This window comes from Pyricularia pennisetigena, chromosome 3 (assembly GCF_004337985.1).
Source record: "Pyricularia pennisetigena strain Br36 chromosome 3, whole genome shotgun sequence".
Lineage (NCBI taxonomy): Eukaryota > Fungi > Ascomycota > Sordariomycetes > Magnaporthales > Pyriculariaceae > Pyricularia > Pyricularia pennisetigena.
In genome coordinates this window covers 1,670,609-1,687,351 of record NC_043742.1, presented here as the reverse complement: position 1 = coordinate 1,687,351, position 16,743 = coordinate 1,670,609, and the positions used below count along the sequence as shown (strand labels likewise).

The 16,743-nt window shown below is 51.5% G+C and overlaps 4 protein-coding genes across 4 annotated transcripts; 2 read left to right on the top strand and 2 right to left on the bottom strand.

Annotated features, from left to right (window-relative positions):
* Positions 1 to 183: 183 nt before the first annotated feature.
* On the bottom strand, positions 184 to 2,307 carry PpBr36_02350 (uncharacterized protein; the record flags this gene model as incomplete). Its single annotated transcript, XM_029889532.1, has 2 exons — positions 184 to 2,081; positions 2,211 to 2,307. The coding sequence occupies 2 exons, from the start codon at positions 2,305 to 2,307 to the stop codon at positions 184 to 186; spliced, it is 1,995 nt and encodes a 664-aa protein (XP_029754481.1).
* Positions 2,308 to 8,219: 5,912 nt separating this feature from the next.
* On the top strand, positions 8,220 to 8,458 carry PpBr36_02349 (uncharacterized protein; the record flags this gene model as incomplete). The annotated part of the gene is made up of 2 exons (XM_029889531.1): positions 8,220 to 8,250; positions 8,286 to 8,458. The coding sequence occupies 2 exons, from the start codon at positions 8,220 to 8,222 to the stop codon at positions 8,456 to 8,458; spliced, it is 204 nt and encodes a 67-aa protein (XP_029753062.1).
* Positions 8,459 to 13,955: 5,497 nt separating this feature from the next.
* Positions 13,956 to 14,368, top strand: PpBr36_02348 (uncharacterized protein; the record flags this gene model as incomplete). Its single annotated transcript, XM_029889530.1, has 2 exons — positions 13,956 to 14,053; positions 14,137 to 14,368. Coding segments are annotated over 2 exons (330 nt in total), but the record flags the coding sequence as incomplete, so codon positions are not given.
* A 1,155-nt stretch (positions 14,369 to 15,523) lies between these two features.
* Positions 15,524 to 16,171, bottom strand: PpBr36_02347 (uncharacterized protein; the record flags this gene model as incomplete). The annotated part of the gene is made up of 2 exons (XM_029889529.1): positions 15,524 to 15,722; positions 16,050 to 16,171. The coding sequence occupies 2 exons, from the start codon at positions 16,169 to 16,171 to the stop codon at positions 15,524 to 15,526; spliced, it is 321 nt and encodes a 106-aa protein (XP_029753064.1).
* Between the last annotated feature and the right edge of the window lie 572 nt (positions 16,172 to 16,743).

Below are 16,743 nucleotides of genomic sequence, written 5' to 3'. Positions count from 1 at the left end.
TAAAAAAACGCCGTGCCCAAAAAAAAAAAAAAAAAAAAAAAAAAAAAAAGCTTCCAATCCCTGATCATGATCATCCCATATCTCTACTCATATCCCCGCAGGCTTTCCTCTCCTTTTCCTGAAACAGGTACCCCTACTTGTTCTTTTCCCCTTCCACCAAACCGCGAGTTTTATCAAAGCGCATTATTCGATGTCGCTCATATCCATCAGACTCTCCCTCCTCCGGTGCCTCGTCCCCGCCCTCTCCTTCCCTTTGCCCTTGTCCCGCGTCGGCCTCCCTGACGCCCCAGCCACAGCGGCGGCCGCCGCCCTCGCTTTCCTCTGCTCCCGCAAAGCGCGGTCACGCTCTACGAGGCCCCGTTCAAAAGCAGCTATGTCTGGCCCCGTGGCGCCGAGGGCGTCGTCGTCATCGTCCCCGTCTTCCCCGCCGAAGAGGCTCGCCCCGGCCGTGTCCTCGAGGGCCTTGTTGAGCAGCTCGGTGGCGATGGGGTCCTGCGGGCTAATGGCGAGCGCCTCGTGCAGGACAACGACGGCATCCCCGGGCCGGCCCTGGTCGAGGTGGATCAAGCCCTTTGCGCAGAATATGGCCGGGTCCTTGCCGCCCAGACGCAAGACTTCGTCGAACTGGTCGAGGGCCTGGTTGAAGTGACGCTGGCGGCGCAGTGCGTGGGCCAGGTTGGTTCGAGCCGATAGCCATGCTTGAGGGTCGCCGTCGTTGGCCTCGGCCACGTCGAGGGCGCGGCGGAACATGGCGGCGGCGTCCTTGAGGCGGTCCTGGTGGTAAAATACGACGCCCATCTCATTGAGAAGAAGCGGGTCTTCGCGGCACAGGCCGTAGGCAGTCTTGAGAAACTCCTCGGCCACCGTCATGTTGTTCATGGCGTGGTTCTGCATTCCCAGGAAGACCTGAGGCAGGTGCGTGCCGGTGAAGAGCCTCGCGGCGGTGCTGTAGGCCGATATGGCCTGGTCGTGCTCACCCTCTGCGGCAAACGTGTGCGCGAACCCTATCCAGGCCGGGCCAAAGTGTGCGTCCATCATGCTGGCTTTGCTGAAGTAGCGGCGAGCCTCGGCCACGCGGCCGATGCTGAAGTAGTAGATGCCGACCGCGAGCCAGGTGCAGGGCTCCTCGGGATGATGGTCGGCCAGGTCGTGCGCGACGAGGAAGAGGACATTTGTCATGCGTAGCTCGTGTAGGCACGCCAGGTGGAGCGGGTAGACGGCAAAATTGTACTTGTCAGCGTCGAGGATGCTCCCCGTGATGCCCAGGGCGTCCTTGTATCGGCACTGAGTGTAGAGGAGATCCGCGCGCGCTAGAAGCAGGTCCGGGTTGTTGGCGAGGCCGTAGTGGCTTGACAGCGACTCGGCGGCCGTCTGGAAAGCGTCCGGATTTCTGTACTTGGAGATGCGCGTGCTATAGAGCATCTTGGTAAAGGTTGCAGCCTCGGCCGAGGCATCATCGTCGCCTTCCCCTCCTGGGGTGCTAACGCGGATCGAGTCAAAGCCCAGCGACTCGAGAAACTGCCACTCCTCGTCGGGCGACATGAGATGGTTCTTGGTCAGCTGCTGGAAGGCCTCAAAGCACTGGACGTCGATGCGGACAGCGTCCTTGTAACACTCCTTGGCGCGGTCGAAGGCGTTCTGCTTGGCGAAGCAGAGTCCTCGCAGGTAACACATGCCGGCCTCGTAGCGGCGCACAAGTGCGCCCTCCTCCTCCGCTGCGGCTGCCGCCTCATCGTCCCGCTGGTGCTGTCTGTCCAGGGACAGTGAAGACTTTGCGCCTGTCGTGTTGGCGGCACTCCGGGAAAATCCCGTTGAGGGCTGTTTTGACCTCGCGGCGGCATCGGCACCACGTGCCCTTCTCTTGTTGGACGCGGTCGGAATCAGGTGGGTAGGGTTGCGATCGCCAAGGACGTTGAGGGCTTCATCATACTGGCCTTGCTTGATCAAGCAGTGTGCAGAGAGGTAACGGCATGAGGGATTGCGGGATACGAGGTCGGACTTTGAGAGCAGAGCTTGAGCACGAGTATAGCTGCCCGAGGCGAAATGGACCTGGGCCAGCCAGAAAGCGTCCTTGTCGTCACCTGCGACCAAGTGAGAGATGGTCCGTCAGCTTTGAGCGGGGTTGAGGTGGTTGTTTTCGTGGCTGGCGGGCACGTGGCGGGCAGGCAAAGAGGAAGAAATGTTGGTGGCAAGCTAGCGACTTGACGTACCTGTTATGGCCAGTAGCTTGTCGCCGACAAAGATGGCAGATTCGTACTGGGCCTTGTTCAGGGCATCTTGTCTCCAGTCGCGGAGGAATTGCTCCATCTGGGAGGATGCTCCTCATGTGATTGATCGAGCGATGAATCCGCGTACCAAGCGATTTTGAAAAGAAACAAAACAAGCTATGTCGGCAAGTGGAGACAAGCAATTTTGTAGTGTTGCAGAAAACTGGTTTGGCGCTTTGTTGATCTTGGGTGTTGTTTTCTTTGGAATTTCGTAGTTGCTGTGCTGAATTGGGTGGGGTCCATATAACGCGTCTCGATGATGTCGTTTTGCGCCCAGCGCGTCCTCCCTACCAAGCGCGGAGCTATGGGAAGCTTCCCGTGCCTTGGGAGTGCTAAGCTGTTGGTGGGGTAGGGACGGGGTAGAGTGGCGCTAGCGGTTCAACGCCTACGACTTAATCAATGCCGGCGCCTCATGTCTTCTAAACTTCTTGGGCACTCTGCAGATTCATCTTTGCAATTGAGTTTTAGCTTGCGTCGAATTTCACCGATCTTATTACTGGGTCAGGCCATATATAGTCGTCCCATCTCTACTTGACCTCTGTTCTCTTCCCACTCTTAGGGCTCCCCTTTCCCTATCCGAGTCTACACATAGTCAGCTACATTAAAAACCGTGTACTGACAAATTGGGTTCATCGGATGTGCTCTCCAAGGTTCTCCCAAAACTGCTTCAAAAATTGCAGCAAAGAAAGAAAAAAAAAGAAAAGAAAAGAAAAAAAGCTTTTTGATGTTCTGTTACGCTTGATTGCTTGATTCACCAAAAAAAGTGCAAAATCAAGGGAGCACTATAGCTACGGTGAAAACAGTCAAGTTTGGGGAAATAATCTAACGCCGAGCCGTTGTCAACACTGTTCTGCATGACTAGACTAAGAAATGGGCCATCAAAGCCCTTCAAGTCTAACTCTCAAAACAGCTTTTCCCAGTGACCCTTCTATGAACGTACCGAACTGCAAAGCACGGTGTAAGCAGATTAGGGGATCCAGCGGATGGTACGGATGTAAGCTGACTGAGTGTGATCACTAAAGTAAAAGACCAAGTGTAGTTGAATGCTTGTGGAATGAGTTGTGTAGCAAATACAATGCGATTTCGTGATGGGCTTCATGAGGACCATTGAGTGCCATTTGCGATGATTCCTTTGCTGCCTCTTGGCCCCCAACAACTTGTTTCTCTAGATACTGACGTTGGCATTAACACTTCCACTGAACCTACCTGACATATGTACCGCTCATCACCTTTGGGACTCGATCACTTGCTCTGGACTGGCTGTTGCTTGACTTTGCAGCTGAGGACTGGCCAGTCTTGGTTTCAAGTGCTTCTATCTTTACCCACGGCCAGGATATCTATTCAACAGCCTTGACGCCGCCTGCTTCGAGATGCTGACACATGGCCTCTTTCGGAGCAAAGATGGGTGAATCGCCGGGCCTTGGATTGAGTCACTGACTAGCATCAATTTGTCGAGATTTTTATAGTCTCCCAGGTAGTTCCAGGCTGGACATTATAGGAGCATTCTGTTAGTGTTGTGGGGAGGTATCCTACCAAGTTTCGAAACAAGTCGCGGATCTAAATAAACATCGATGATATCTAGATCTTGTGATGTGCCTAAACGCTGGAAAGTGCAGAGGCAAATACAGCGTTGTTCTCGAGAAGCGGAGGAGTATCAAGAGTCATTTGAGCTTGCTATTTGTAGTGACGCAGTGTATCTAGAGAGCAGGATGTGCCATTCATTCTACAGTCAGACCGCATATAAGAAACTAAACCTCCGTTCCAAGATTCGGATCTATCGGGATGACTAGGGCACCTGTTCCCCTTGACCAAGGCAACCAAGCAATGGTTATGACAGCTCTCGACACAGGGCCTGGACACTTACACTTCAATGAAAGACACACCGGGGAAGGCTTCATGAGAGAGTACTGCTGTTACATCACTGGCCAACCGTGCTCTTCCATCTTCGGATGGAGGGCCATGAGGACTCTTTGCAAGACATCCTCCTACCCACAAAGTCCACAAAGATTAACAAGACAAAAAACATTCTTGGAGGGCTGGCAATCAGCCCCAAAGTGTGGTGGGACAGCAGGCTGGAATCGCCACAAGACATGGAGCCCACACTGGCCTGGACACGTACACAGTCAAGGACGCCCTATTGTCATCATGTTGAAGGTGGAGTGGAACCCTCCTAGGGTTGGTAGATAAAGGGAAGAGGGAGAGAATCTCGGTATGTATGGTGTCCAGCAACCAGTAGCGCCTCGTCTCCCCGCCACAGAGGCCAGAAACTTCCGCCCCAGGCTGTAGAAAAGGGTCTTTAGTAACATTGTCCATCTGCGCACTCCCGGGACAATCCTCGCGCGCCATTTACACCCCCTGGCTCCCCCTGGCTCCCCCTCTCGCTTTCCATGTCGACTCTTTATCCGCCGTTTGCCGCCGTCCACCCAGATTCTTGCCGTTGAAGAAGTGAAAAAAGAGGAGCGGCTGAACTAACGGGCCAGCCAAGCAAGCAAGCGAGAACCAAGACATCATCCATGGCCCCCAGGATTGTAGAGCAAGGGTGAAAATTGTCGAGGGGCAATGGGTACCGACTATACCTTTCCGAATTGCCTGCAGTCGATCTTAGGATCCGAAGGTCCTCGCACTGCGATTAAACATGACCCCGCTGTGTGGAAGTACGCGCAGGCGGCGTTGTAGAGATGGAATCTTGACCTCGAAGCAGGATGGACGCTCTGATACTACGTTGCACCAGGACTGAGCCATGATACCGTCCACTTGCTGCTAGCTTCCGGGAGATGGCTCCCACTCATATGAGACAAAGAAAACAAAACAACAGGCTCGTCTGAACCAGGCTCTCGGCCCTTCCTCCAACCAGACGGTACCATGATCCCGAGGAGCGGTTCTGAGCCTGCTGTATCACGCCACCAAAGACAATACAGTGATGCTCCTCGGCATTGTCTGGGAGCGGCCAGAGAGACAGCAGAACCACCCCTTTCCAGCAGCCCCCAGCCATCGCCTCCGTTGTCATATCTGGCCTGAGAAAACGCGACACTCCGTGGGGCATTTTGTCATAGCTCGCGGTCTCACCAGGGCCCTTTGTACTTTTCGTTTGAGAGGAGGGGGTGTCAGTGTAAACGAAGCGGTGAGGACTTTTTCAATGCAGCAAAAACTTTTGCAAGGGCCATCATGGGGGTGTCCACGGCTGAAATAGCCGGCTCAGGAGAAACATTCGAAGAGAAAGTGCTTGGCCCCCCGCAGATTTCAGCTGGGCCACGTGAATTCTTGCTATTTATGCGCAGTAACCCAAGCGGCATGAGATTCTTGTAGCTGCAGTGCAGAGCGGCATATGAGTCCCCAATATTGGTTGGTATATACCAGCCTGCGTTCGGGAGCAGTACGATGAACCTCCCTCTCGAGCCCAAGGAGTAGATTGAGAACAAGGATATGTCGGGCTTCTTTTCTAACATCAAGGCAGGCTAAGGTACTGCACTTGATTCTTGTATGCAAATCTGTAGCCAAGACAGCAAGTTATAGCATTCATGCATCTCGACATGCAAGACTGTCGCGGACCTCGGTGTCTTTTTTTGGATAATGTGGCTGATGAGGAGAGTTCCATAGCTTCTCCAAAGACAGGCATGTTGCTAAGCTTGACAGCCACATACTTCCTGAGCCTAGCAGTACAGAGGCCTGTCCGAGTTCCGGGGTCCATATTCATACGAACGCGACTGAGTATTGTGACTTGTGTTCAAGCCTCGCACACATTCTTAGAAAAGGCGATCTACTATCATTACCAACTAAAGCCATCAAGTTGAAAGGGTTGCGCTAGTTGTCGATCTTCGACCGGATCAAAAACAACAAGGCCCCTCTGAACAAGCCGGTGCTGTACAACATGCAGCACACGTCTTGTTCTTCGGTGCATGCAAGTGAGCGTGGGGGAAATTGCAGTGTCGATATCACGCGTCGACTAGCAGACGGCTCGATATTGAACCTCCACTCAAACGCACACAGTGATGGCTTGTAGTGCTCACTACAGAAAGACGGGAGGGGGGGCGAAAACAAGGTTGTTTCGAGCGGGCTTGTGTGCTTTTAGCCGGTATACAAGCTCTGCTCATCTCTGGTGCATCACAAATCCTCAATTTTGGCAGATGGCGTGCGTAAGATGATGTTCTAGTAGGCGGGAAGCAAGAGCAGTCAAACAAAGCCAATTGGAGAAAAAAAGCACCGCACTATAAATTCCGTTAGGGAGAGTTGGGGATGGTTGCAATGTTACCCGCAACATGTTCAACAGTCGTCACAGTCATCATGGCTCGATGCCTTACTTGGCGCAGGCCGCCCGAGTGCAAAACCCGTCTCTTGAGCCATGAGGCTGGATGTACCTGCGTATTATCCCGCAGAGCGTTTCTGCTAGGCAGAAACGTTCCGATGCCAACATTGCCATCCGGCCAAAGGCATTACACCAGTCACAGGAGGCAAGATATACGCTCCGTCCCGGTTGGTGATGGCTGCGAGCTGTACACCAACAGTGTTCTAGACTAGATCTTTAAACCTGCCAGCTTACGTATCATCATATTCACGAGGATCAGTGAAAATCCGGGCAAAAGGGGCCGCTGGGGTCGACCTAGTGACCTGCTTCTGTCTGGCTCGCGACAGAAGCCCAAGAGGGGAAGGAATTCCGATACTCATGAAATATCAGGTCCGACCTGCTATTGGAAACAGGGGCTATAACACACTCCTGGAGATGACAGAGTAAAAACAATGGTGTCCGCATTCTTGGAAGGCTGTCAATTTCCGTACATTTTGAGTTTTATCATGGCTGGCCGCGTATGCCCGTTTGGTCCATCCGCATGAACTGATAAAAGGGGTATATTGCAACAGAACTGGCAGCCAGAGCGACTGCTCAGGAGATGACATCTTGCCACTCAATGACATAATTTCCCGAACGAAATCAGACAATCGTCTGGGATGATTAGATCGGACCATAGATAGATTCCCTTCGGCCGGCCATACGGACACGGTAGTGAAAACCGTGACAGGTATCTAAGGCTGACGACGGCCCGGCCTCAAGAGGCCAAACGGTAAGAAATTAAAGCTTGGAACGAAACAAATGAATACACTTTCATGATCCACAGCGACAAGGTATCTTTTAATGCAGATCCAACTTGCGATATATACTACTATTTTCCAGCCAAGGAATCGATTTCACACTGGTGAAGACTGTTGGTGTGCTCATCATCCAGGGGGGCGATCAACAGTCCAGGGGAGTTGCGACTGCACCGAAATGAGTGCTGTATCCTGTAACATAACCCAGGATATTCCCGTGGGGGGCCTTGCTCCCAGTGTGCGAATGCTATAGCGAGGCCAGGGCTTTGGGATGTCTAGCCTGGCTGGAGAATTGATGTATATAGAGAGTACCAGATAGACGGGAAAATAACACACTCACACACCGAAGGGAAACCTCGGCATCGTAACCTCGGTGTCACACCATCGGCGTCGGCCAAGCTTGAAAGCAATTCACGTTCGATTGTAGCTTGACCTTTCCCGTGAACTGGGTAAATGGTTGTTCGGAGGAATTCATCTGCGGCGCAATTATGTTGTGTGTGGCGCAACCATCTGGGCCGAGATCTGAAGCTCTCATGTCCATGTTTCTTATGTGTGTGTGCTATACTGTATGGCGACCGTGGACCTTGCTTCCTACCCATATGGTTCTGTCGGGGGAGAATGTGGATCTCGCTCATAGGGAAAATCAAAAAAAAGAAAGGTAAAGGGGGAAGAAAATAAAGCACATAGTTCCTTACCCGGCCGTCCATTTATCGCAATCCTAGCCTCGAGGGTGTAACGTGCTAGGGATATATTTGCACATCATAGCCTATCACGATATGCAGTACAGGTAGAAGAGATTTACGCGGAATGTCCAAACTAGGCAATCGAGACGAGATGTAGTGGAGGAAAAGAGTGAAAAAAGCAACAAGAAACATGGCCAAGGACGCCCTCGTTGCAATTCGTGGTGGATTATCACCTTCTGATTGGAAGACATAAAAGGATGCCAGCAAAATGGACAAATTTCGCGAACCTTTCGAGGCGACGCGGTCACAATCCATTACTCCGACGCCTTCTGTCTCAAGTTTCTGCGCCGTCTGGATCGCGGAGGGTTGCTTCTTCTTTCATTTCCCTTTTTTCCCACTTCTTCTCAAAGTGGACATAGGAAGAAGTAGCCAAGTGGGGCCGGTGACCTGGTGCCTGAAAGCTTGCATGGCATGCTGGAGTACAGCACCGTACAACAAGTGACGAAGTAGTCATTAGGTGGTTGAGGATGGGTGGGTCCTTTTTGATTTCTTGGTGGGGTGGGGTGGTGGAATTTTTCCATGGTTCCTTCCATATCGTTATCTTATCATTCGCCTGACAATGGAAGTTCCTTCCCCTTGTTTTACTGTGCATGCCCATCACCCATCACCTTTTTTCCCCCTTTCATCACCATACTGTATTAAGTACAGTACATATACCCCTGGCCCAAGATCGCGTGCAAGCGGGCAGAATTGTCGGAGCCGTGCTGAATTGTTGGAACTCACAGGCAACTGGCCCGTAAGTCCCGCCCGAAATTACGTAGGGTATGGCTAGACTTGCTTATTCTTCCTGGAGAATCAATAACAGTTCCAGGGCATTGTTTGGGATCTAACGCCATGACTGGAAGGAACCCTTCTCTCAGGAACCTGGGCGAAGGAAGATGCGATGTTGTCCTGTGGCAGGGACTAATTTCCTAGACCTAGAGAGATGAATAAAACACCCCTACCTCCGGCAAGCAAGGGCTTTTTTTTTTTTTTTTCCTTTTTTCTTTTACCCCTCCCCAGGAGGAGCCAGTGAAAACATGCCATGCATCCTTGATTCGCCGTTTAAAATAGCTTTTAACTTCTATAGTCATTTCGTAAATAGAGCGTGCATACACGTAGACCCAGGATTTCCCATAGAAAACTCGACAGTGCACTCAACGCTTCGGGGATTGCGTGGTATCGTGCTCATGCCAACTTGTATGGGTTAGACGGACATAGGGACCCTGGCAAGCAGAGTCAGTCGTGGTGCAATGTATCTTTTTCTCGGTGAATAGACTTTTGCTAGATTCAGTTGACAGCGGGAACGTACGGCGAAATTTTTCTCTTATCAATTAGCGCTAGTTCCAATCCAGATTTTGACTTCATGTCGGTTGTCTTATGCAAACCGTCTTCCCAGTTTTGCTCGTTTTTTTCGCAGAGCACAGACAGTCCCAAACGGCCTGGATGGGCTAATGGGCAATTGTTGTGTTCGTTCAAACATGGTTCAATAAGTGACAATGACCATGCGAACCACGTCATGGCTTAGTCCCACCTCGGGGGCTCCTCATGTGGCATAGAGGTGGCTTTCAACGCTCAGTTGGGCAGTCAACGTTCAGCCGACAAGTGGAAACTTTGGTCACTTCTGCCCAACCTGGTGCCGAATGGTACGGTACAGCACAGTTTTGACAAACCCTTTCCGGTCTCCACCTAAAAGCTAATGAGTGGAAAAGTCTTGGTCTCTACCAGGCCGAGCGCCATTTCACCGAAGCCGACGATACGATGGGCTCTGCGTATGTATGAGGTATATATCCAGGAGCAGTTATTTTCTATCTACCAATGATCAACTTCCTTGTCAGGTACCAATTTCTTCTTCCTCTTCATCAAGTCTTGTCTTTAATGCGAAAAGAGGGGTTGCTCCGGGGCATTGTCTCGGCGGTGGACAATGTGCACGTTCCGGTATGCTGTGCACTCACGGCGCCGTTTCGGCGAATGCCCGATGCGCATTCCCCGAAGATGGGTCGATGTTCCAAAGCACAGGCTTTCCACTATTTGTCATTAATGGGGTAAGGTTGAACAAATACCCCAGCAACGCTGGGTTAATTGCGACTTCCTTCACTGGGACATACCGTTGTGCAAGGTAGCCACGAGTAGTACCCTGTAGTGACTGTGACTACGCAGTAGGTTAGGTCTCCAAAGACAAAAAAAGAAACATTTATGCAACGCTGTGTTTCTTTCTCTTTTCTATCTCGACCCATGAATTCCCGGCCACAAGCAAAGCCTTCTGGCGCTTGTTGGCGGTACTTTCCTTGATCGACTAACCGAGATCAGTAAATCCATTCCAGATCTTATCCTAAACAAGTTAACGTCCCGAAGAGTCAAGCCAACAACGCCAAAGTCACGCTACAAGGCCACTCTGCTTGTGGATGCTATTCCGTGCTCTTCCCTGACAACTTTTTGCAACGTTATGGTGGCAAGCTGAATAGAAGTTGACCTACTACGTCAAAGCAGAAGCTTCGTGTTTGCGGAGCATTGGCATTCACCATCAATGGGATGGGTCCGGATCCCATTCAAGGCATTGTCTTGCCGGGTATTACTATGTACAACCGACGGGATAAGCATGGGAGCCAACAGCTGAAAAAGAAGCAGAAACGTAACAACCGAGGGGGCTTGACTTGCCGCGACTGTGCGGAAGTGCTGGGGCGGGTACATGCTTCTTTTTTTTTTTTCTTCTTCTTCTTCTACCAGTGCGATGATTGGCATCGCTCTTAAGGCTATCATTATCCGTTCCGGTTGCCTTGCCCGAAATTCAGTTGACGCCACCGGCCGGTAAGACACTTTTCAACACACTTCTGTGCCCCGACTGATTACCGTTTTGCTTTTTGACCCAAATTCTGTCCGTCCTGGCGATAATTAGCACGCTGATGGAATGACCGCGCCAAGTTTGCTCAAAGCGCTAGCTAGGGTTCAGCACGAGTCAACCCCCTTTTTCTCCAGGGGTGGAAATTTTCTTCATCCAATGTACCAAGCAAGATCAGACTGAGACTTTTTTTATTTTTTTTATTTTTTATTTTTTTCCCATTGCATGTTTTGCATGTTTTGCTACCCCTTGCCGTCGCGATCGTAAATTGCGTTCAATTTATTTTCTCAACCCTATGGATATTTCGAATCTTACGGGAAAGCAACTGCGCATACAGATAGGTAGTGTTTCGATCGAAGATCCTTCGGAGAGGGTGGGGAGGGGGTGGAGGAGCACGTCGCGCCCAGGTCGGCACTTGGGTTTCTTGGGATTGCTAGTGGGGTTGCGAATGGCGTGGTTTTTTTTTTGTCGTCCTCGATTTCCCCCCTTGTCGCTCGAAAAAAGACTAGCCTTGAAGGGATCGAAGAGGCCAAAAAAAAAATAAAAAAATAAAAAAATAACTTTGGAAATTGCTGCCCGTGCGAGCCACTCACCTTCTGCCTCGGCGGATAGGTACCTCCCTCAACATGCGTGGAGTCAGACATACTGTCCCGATCCCGTTTCCCACAGGCAAAGAAAACAAAGCAGTCATCGCGCCATGACATGAAGCAGGCGGCTCAGGTCGATGCTCATTCGTGACGACTCGGTAACCGACCTGCTACTCCAAATGCGACAAGCTCCAAAGATCGTTGACTTAAATGTGTGATCACCCAAATTTACGAACCGAGGATATTAATATTAATTCGACCCATGGATAAGTCCTTCATATCAGCATAGACAAACCTTGAAAGTATGGACGATCAGTCCTAAAAGGGCCTGTCAATCAGTTCCCAGAGTTCCGATGGCTGTCGAAATCACTGGCAAATTGCTTGTTTGCTTTTGGACCTGGTGCCTGGATGATTGCCCCTGAAATTAATAGGTACAGTAATTACCTTATTTTTCATATATGGCGCAGTTGTATCAGAGAACAGTACAGCGCCTTTGTGCGCGCTACAATGCAGACACCCCCAGTGTGAGTGACATTGGAACATTATGTCGCATGGGTTGGGTCAACAAAACCAACATGTTCATTCTAACACGTGGATTCCACGCCTATCCCTCCTTCTGAGACAGCCTAAGATTTGAAGTGAAATAAGCCGGTATGGAAACAAGTCAGTCAAGTTCAGTCGCTTGTCGTTCACGCGAAGTCATTTCGAGGTAGGCCTTTTGGTTCTAGCCGGCCTCAAGAGCAAGCAGCCCCGATGAAACGCTCTCTGTTAGCTTGGTTCCCACACGGTAAAAGTTGTTGATACTTGGGCACTGTTGCCAAGTTGTGCCTGCCAACGGAACAGGCCATGGAGAACCCGCCAGCCCGTCTGACACGCTTGCACGGTGCAAAATTGTCCAGGATGGGTGGGGTGGCCGCTTTTGAGCACAGACTTTTCCATCCACTGGCCGCTCGGGGTGGCAGGCGCTACCCGGCCCGGAGATCAGTCCAGATCCACAGATCATTAGAGGACAAGTTAGCTAGGAGGGAAAGAAGTTTCGAGGCGATTCAGCGGGGTAGCACAAGACAACAACTGAGAGAGAGAGAGGGAGAAAAAATATTGAAATCAAGTTGAGAGAGGAGGGAAAAGCAAAGCAGAAAGAAATGAAACCACTCACTTCCTGGCCCCCAAACTCATTTCACCCACGGACCCCACAGACTCTGGGCAGGGTATTCTTCCAGCTAACCAACCACAACGGAACTCGAAAAAAAAACAGCATTTCAAAGCGGCGCTGCCATTGCATATATGCTTTCGCCCCTCAGGCAAATCCGGATGTCACCCTACTGGTCTAAGGTAACAAACAACAACACTTACTTACTTGACCGCGCATTAAGGCCATCGGTGTTCACCGCGACCCTGCGACGTCCCCTGCGAGGCGATGCCAATTCGTAATAGAGCAGAGATATGGCAACGCAAAACGTACAAAAAAAGAAAAAAAAAGAGTCAGGAATGTCTGTCATTGAGATCATCAGTAGGTAATGCATGTATGTACCTTGACTGCATGCTCCCAAGCCCTTGACTCCTGCTTGATTTTTACCAGCAGGCAGCCGCATGGCCAATCACGCAGAACTGCGGCCCTCACAAGCAGCAGCATTGAGCATACCAGGCGTCGGGAATCGAAGCACCAATGTCCCATCGGAGGCTACGCTTCCATTGAGAAGCAGCCCGCCGCACTCCACACACACATCCGCCTGAGCCGACCCCACCATATGAGCCGACTCTGACTCCAGCCAGGGCTGCACACCATATCAGCCTACGGCTTGTTCGGCGCAACTTCCCACAGGCCACCAACCACCGTCCAGGTGGGCTGGCCGATGACATCGCCCCGGTCGCATCCCGTTTCTTCGTGGTGCCTCTTTCATCCGGCATTGATGCATCTGGAGGGGTGGGCGGACAAGCCGAAATAGCTGCCGTCGATGGAGGTAAACCAAGCTGTTTTGAGTTTTACCTTGGGCGAAGAGGGTCCTATTGGATGTCCTCCAAGGGCCCTTGATCAACTGACTGATTCCAGACTTTAATGCCGTTCGGTACTGCTAGATTCGTTGAGCTATGTCTGTCCCGACCACCAGCCCAGGGGTCTGTCAGCTACCAATTCCGGCGGCTTCCTCTGTGTGGGTTGTTGCGCAAGACCTGGGCTGTCTTTAATCTAATATTCCAGGCACATTGCGGTAGGGGCTCATCAAATCCAGTCCATGGTTGGCTTGCAGGTTTGTCAGGGGCCACGGAGATGATGACCAGCGGGATGTCGTGGCCGTCAGCCACTTTGCGTTTCTTGGCAAGCTTGTTTGCCCTGCAACTAATCGAGACCGGAACTCAAAGACTTTGTCTTGGGTGTCCACTTGGGCCTCATATCTGCATTGCCAGGGAAGGCTGGAACACCTAGCTACTTATTTCGCAAGCGTATGATGCGACGACGAACAGAAGACCACCAGAGTCACGAAAAGTCCCTGCGACTCTGTCATCTCACTGCGGTTACCAACCACGAACAAGATCCACAGAAAAACAAGCAAAGTGTAAGCTATGAGAGATCTCGACGATTATGGTGATCATGCCCATGGCCCCTCTCTCGCTTCTTGCCTACCAGGGGTTGACATCGCGACTAGACGGCGACACAATGTGAGCTTGCTCACCACGGTCCCGGTGAGCATCCTTCATCCCCTGTATACCACCCATTTGCAAAGTCTCAAAATCTTCCATTCTGCTTGGCGTAAAAATACGGAACTCAGTTCTGCCTTTCGCCGCGGGAGATGGACGCACAACTTCATGCTCGGGCGCAGGAACTTGAGTATCTGCCAAGAGCAGATCCACCAGAGCCCTTACCTCATCACTTTTTGATGTCCTCACCCCCGTTCAACCCCTGTCGCCCCTCTTAGCTGCGCCCCCTCCATCAAACTCTCGTCTCCTCCCCGCGAAATGCCAGCAACAGAACATGACTGGACTCGACAGGACGGGCAAAAGCAACGCAAAAGCGGCGGGCCTCTGCTAGTCTAGACATTCAGCCTCGAGAAGTACCGCTCCATCCTAATTGGTTCTCTCGCAAGAAATTTGATCCTAGACGTTGACAGCGGCCTTTGCATCGTGCCTGGCTGCGTCAAAGGACTGTATTGGGCTGCATGCTCCCCTCCTGTGGTGTATGTGTTACCGTAAGTGCCTACTCAAGTTGCGCTCTTTTATTCCGCGGCGCAACCAGCATAGCATCGCGCAGTCCGGCGCTTCTTGCAACGTGCCCTGCATGCTGGACATGAATTTAGCGCCGCGTTCAAGCCTTATCTCTTCTGTGGTGATAGTATTGGTATCAGTTCTTGTTCACTCACACTCAAGACGGCTGCCTAGCATAGAAGGATCGCCGCAGAGCTCTTAAATCAGTTGTATGGTTTTCTCAGATGCAGGCTCGAGCAATCTTGTCTCCAACATACCCATGATGGCTCGGATGCTTTGCTCCAGTTTTATTGGTGGTAATGGACGAGCAGATGCCTGTCGTGCACTCCTCCTCGGTATGTAAGTACATGTACAACTCTCTTCTGCCGTCAGATCCTTGCATTTTGATCCAAGTCTACTCCACCGTCGGCCACGCATGCATAGCTCCGCATACCTTGCACCTTTAGCAAAATCACCACCCCCTCCAGGGCGTCCGTCAGCAGAGCCCGCGTTCAACTCACACCAGGCGCACTCGCAGTCTCGCACACTCCTTCCTCCAGCTATGGGGCATAGCTGACAGGCCTTGCTGTCGTGCTCCCCTGCTCGCATCTTCGTTAATCTTACAGAGCAAGCCAACCGGCCCCGATTAATCCGGGGGCGGCCTTTTCTCTGTTAGTATAGGGCGACAGATACCGCCTACCGCCTCCCAAGGTCTCCTTTCAACGTTGCTGCATCACAGGTTGGTACTTGGTTTATTGAATTTTTTACACCTCGTGCTCCTGGTACGGATTACACCGAAGCTCTCTGCCCAGTCGTCAGTACAAATAGTAGCAGCTGCCAATTAATAGGCAGTTATGCATGCAACTGGGCCGTTTTGGCCCTACCTGGCGATGGTTGCTTGTTTGCCGAATCGTTTGGGTTGGCTGCAACTCGNNTGTGCCATCCAAACCAAGAACCTGAGGCACACGGCATTAGCCATTCAGCCGAGAGAGCTCTTACAAGGCCTAGGTCTGTCTGATATGCCCTTCTGGTAGCACAGTGCCAGCAAAATCTGTCATGAGTTTTGTGGCTCAGTAGTTTCCAACCAAAGCTGGGCGGGAAGCCTGCTAACCTTTCATCCATGCCAGTCAGTGCATGCATCACTTGTTGTTGTAGGGCCCAGGCAGGGCGGGTACCATTTGTATGTGTGTGTGTGTTTTTTTTTCTTTTTTTTTTTCCCTTAGTTGTACTGGCATGCCTTGGTTCTCATCCCCATGCTTGCGGCTTTTCTCCAAACGGGCAGCCTTAAAACACACTCGCTGAGTCGTTGTACCCATAGTATCCACAGTCCCTAAGCCTGTACCGGGTCCATCCCTCCCCCTGTCCGCTTCCTAGTCACGGTAGGCCCCTCCGACCTTTCACTTCAATCACCCCTGTATGTCTCCCCTTGCACTTCGGTGCAGGCCCTCTGGTAAGGTAGAGTGTGCCGGTACCTATTCGTACCATATACATAGGTATCATTGTGATCTTGCAGTCCCTTTCCTCCCTCTTGTCCAAGCACAACTCAGTCCATACATGTACCTACTCTGCACCACCCATCCAGCCTGCCCTCTGATACTTCACTTCATGCTATACTCTCTTTTGGGCCACATCCAACCAAAAATCATCTCTCTGTTTCCGAGTCCGGTTCTTCCTTGGTCTTTTTCCCATAGGGATTGAAACTTGGATGCGCAGGACTTTTCGGTACTACTCTAGTCCCGCTTCTGTCCTGCTGAACAAAGCTGCTGGGGTTCCCTCGACAGGCGGCCTTGCTGCGACCACAGGGTAGCCATTGACCTGGCGCTCCATACACACCTCGGGGGGCCCTGGCAGACCAAGGGGCAGCATCGAGGTCGATCAACCCCACCAGAATATCATTAGCACGCCCTCGCTCTCTCCGCCCATATATCACTCCGCGTCCAGGTCCTTGACACATGGTCGCTAAGAATCTTGCCTGCTTGTCGTCTTTGCTCTTCTCCGGCGATCTACTATCAATACCACCTCATATCGTGGAGATCTCCTTAAATATCTTTCGCATAAACTGCTCTTTCTCT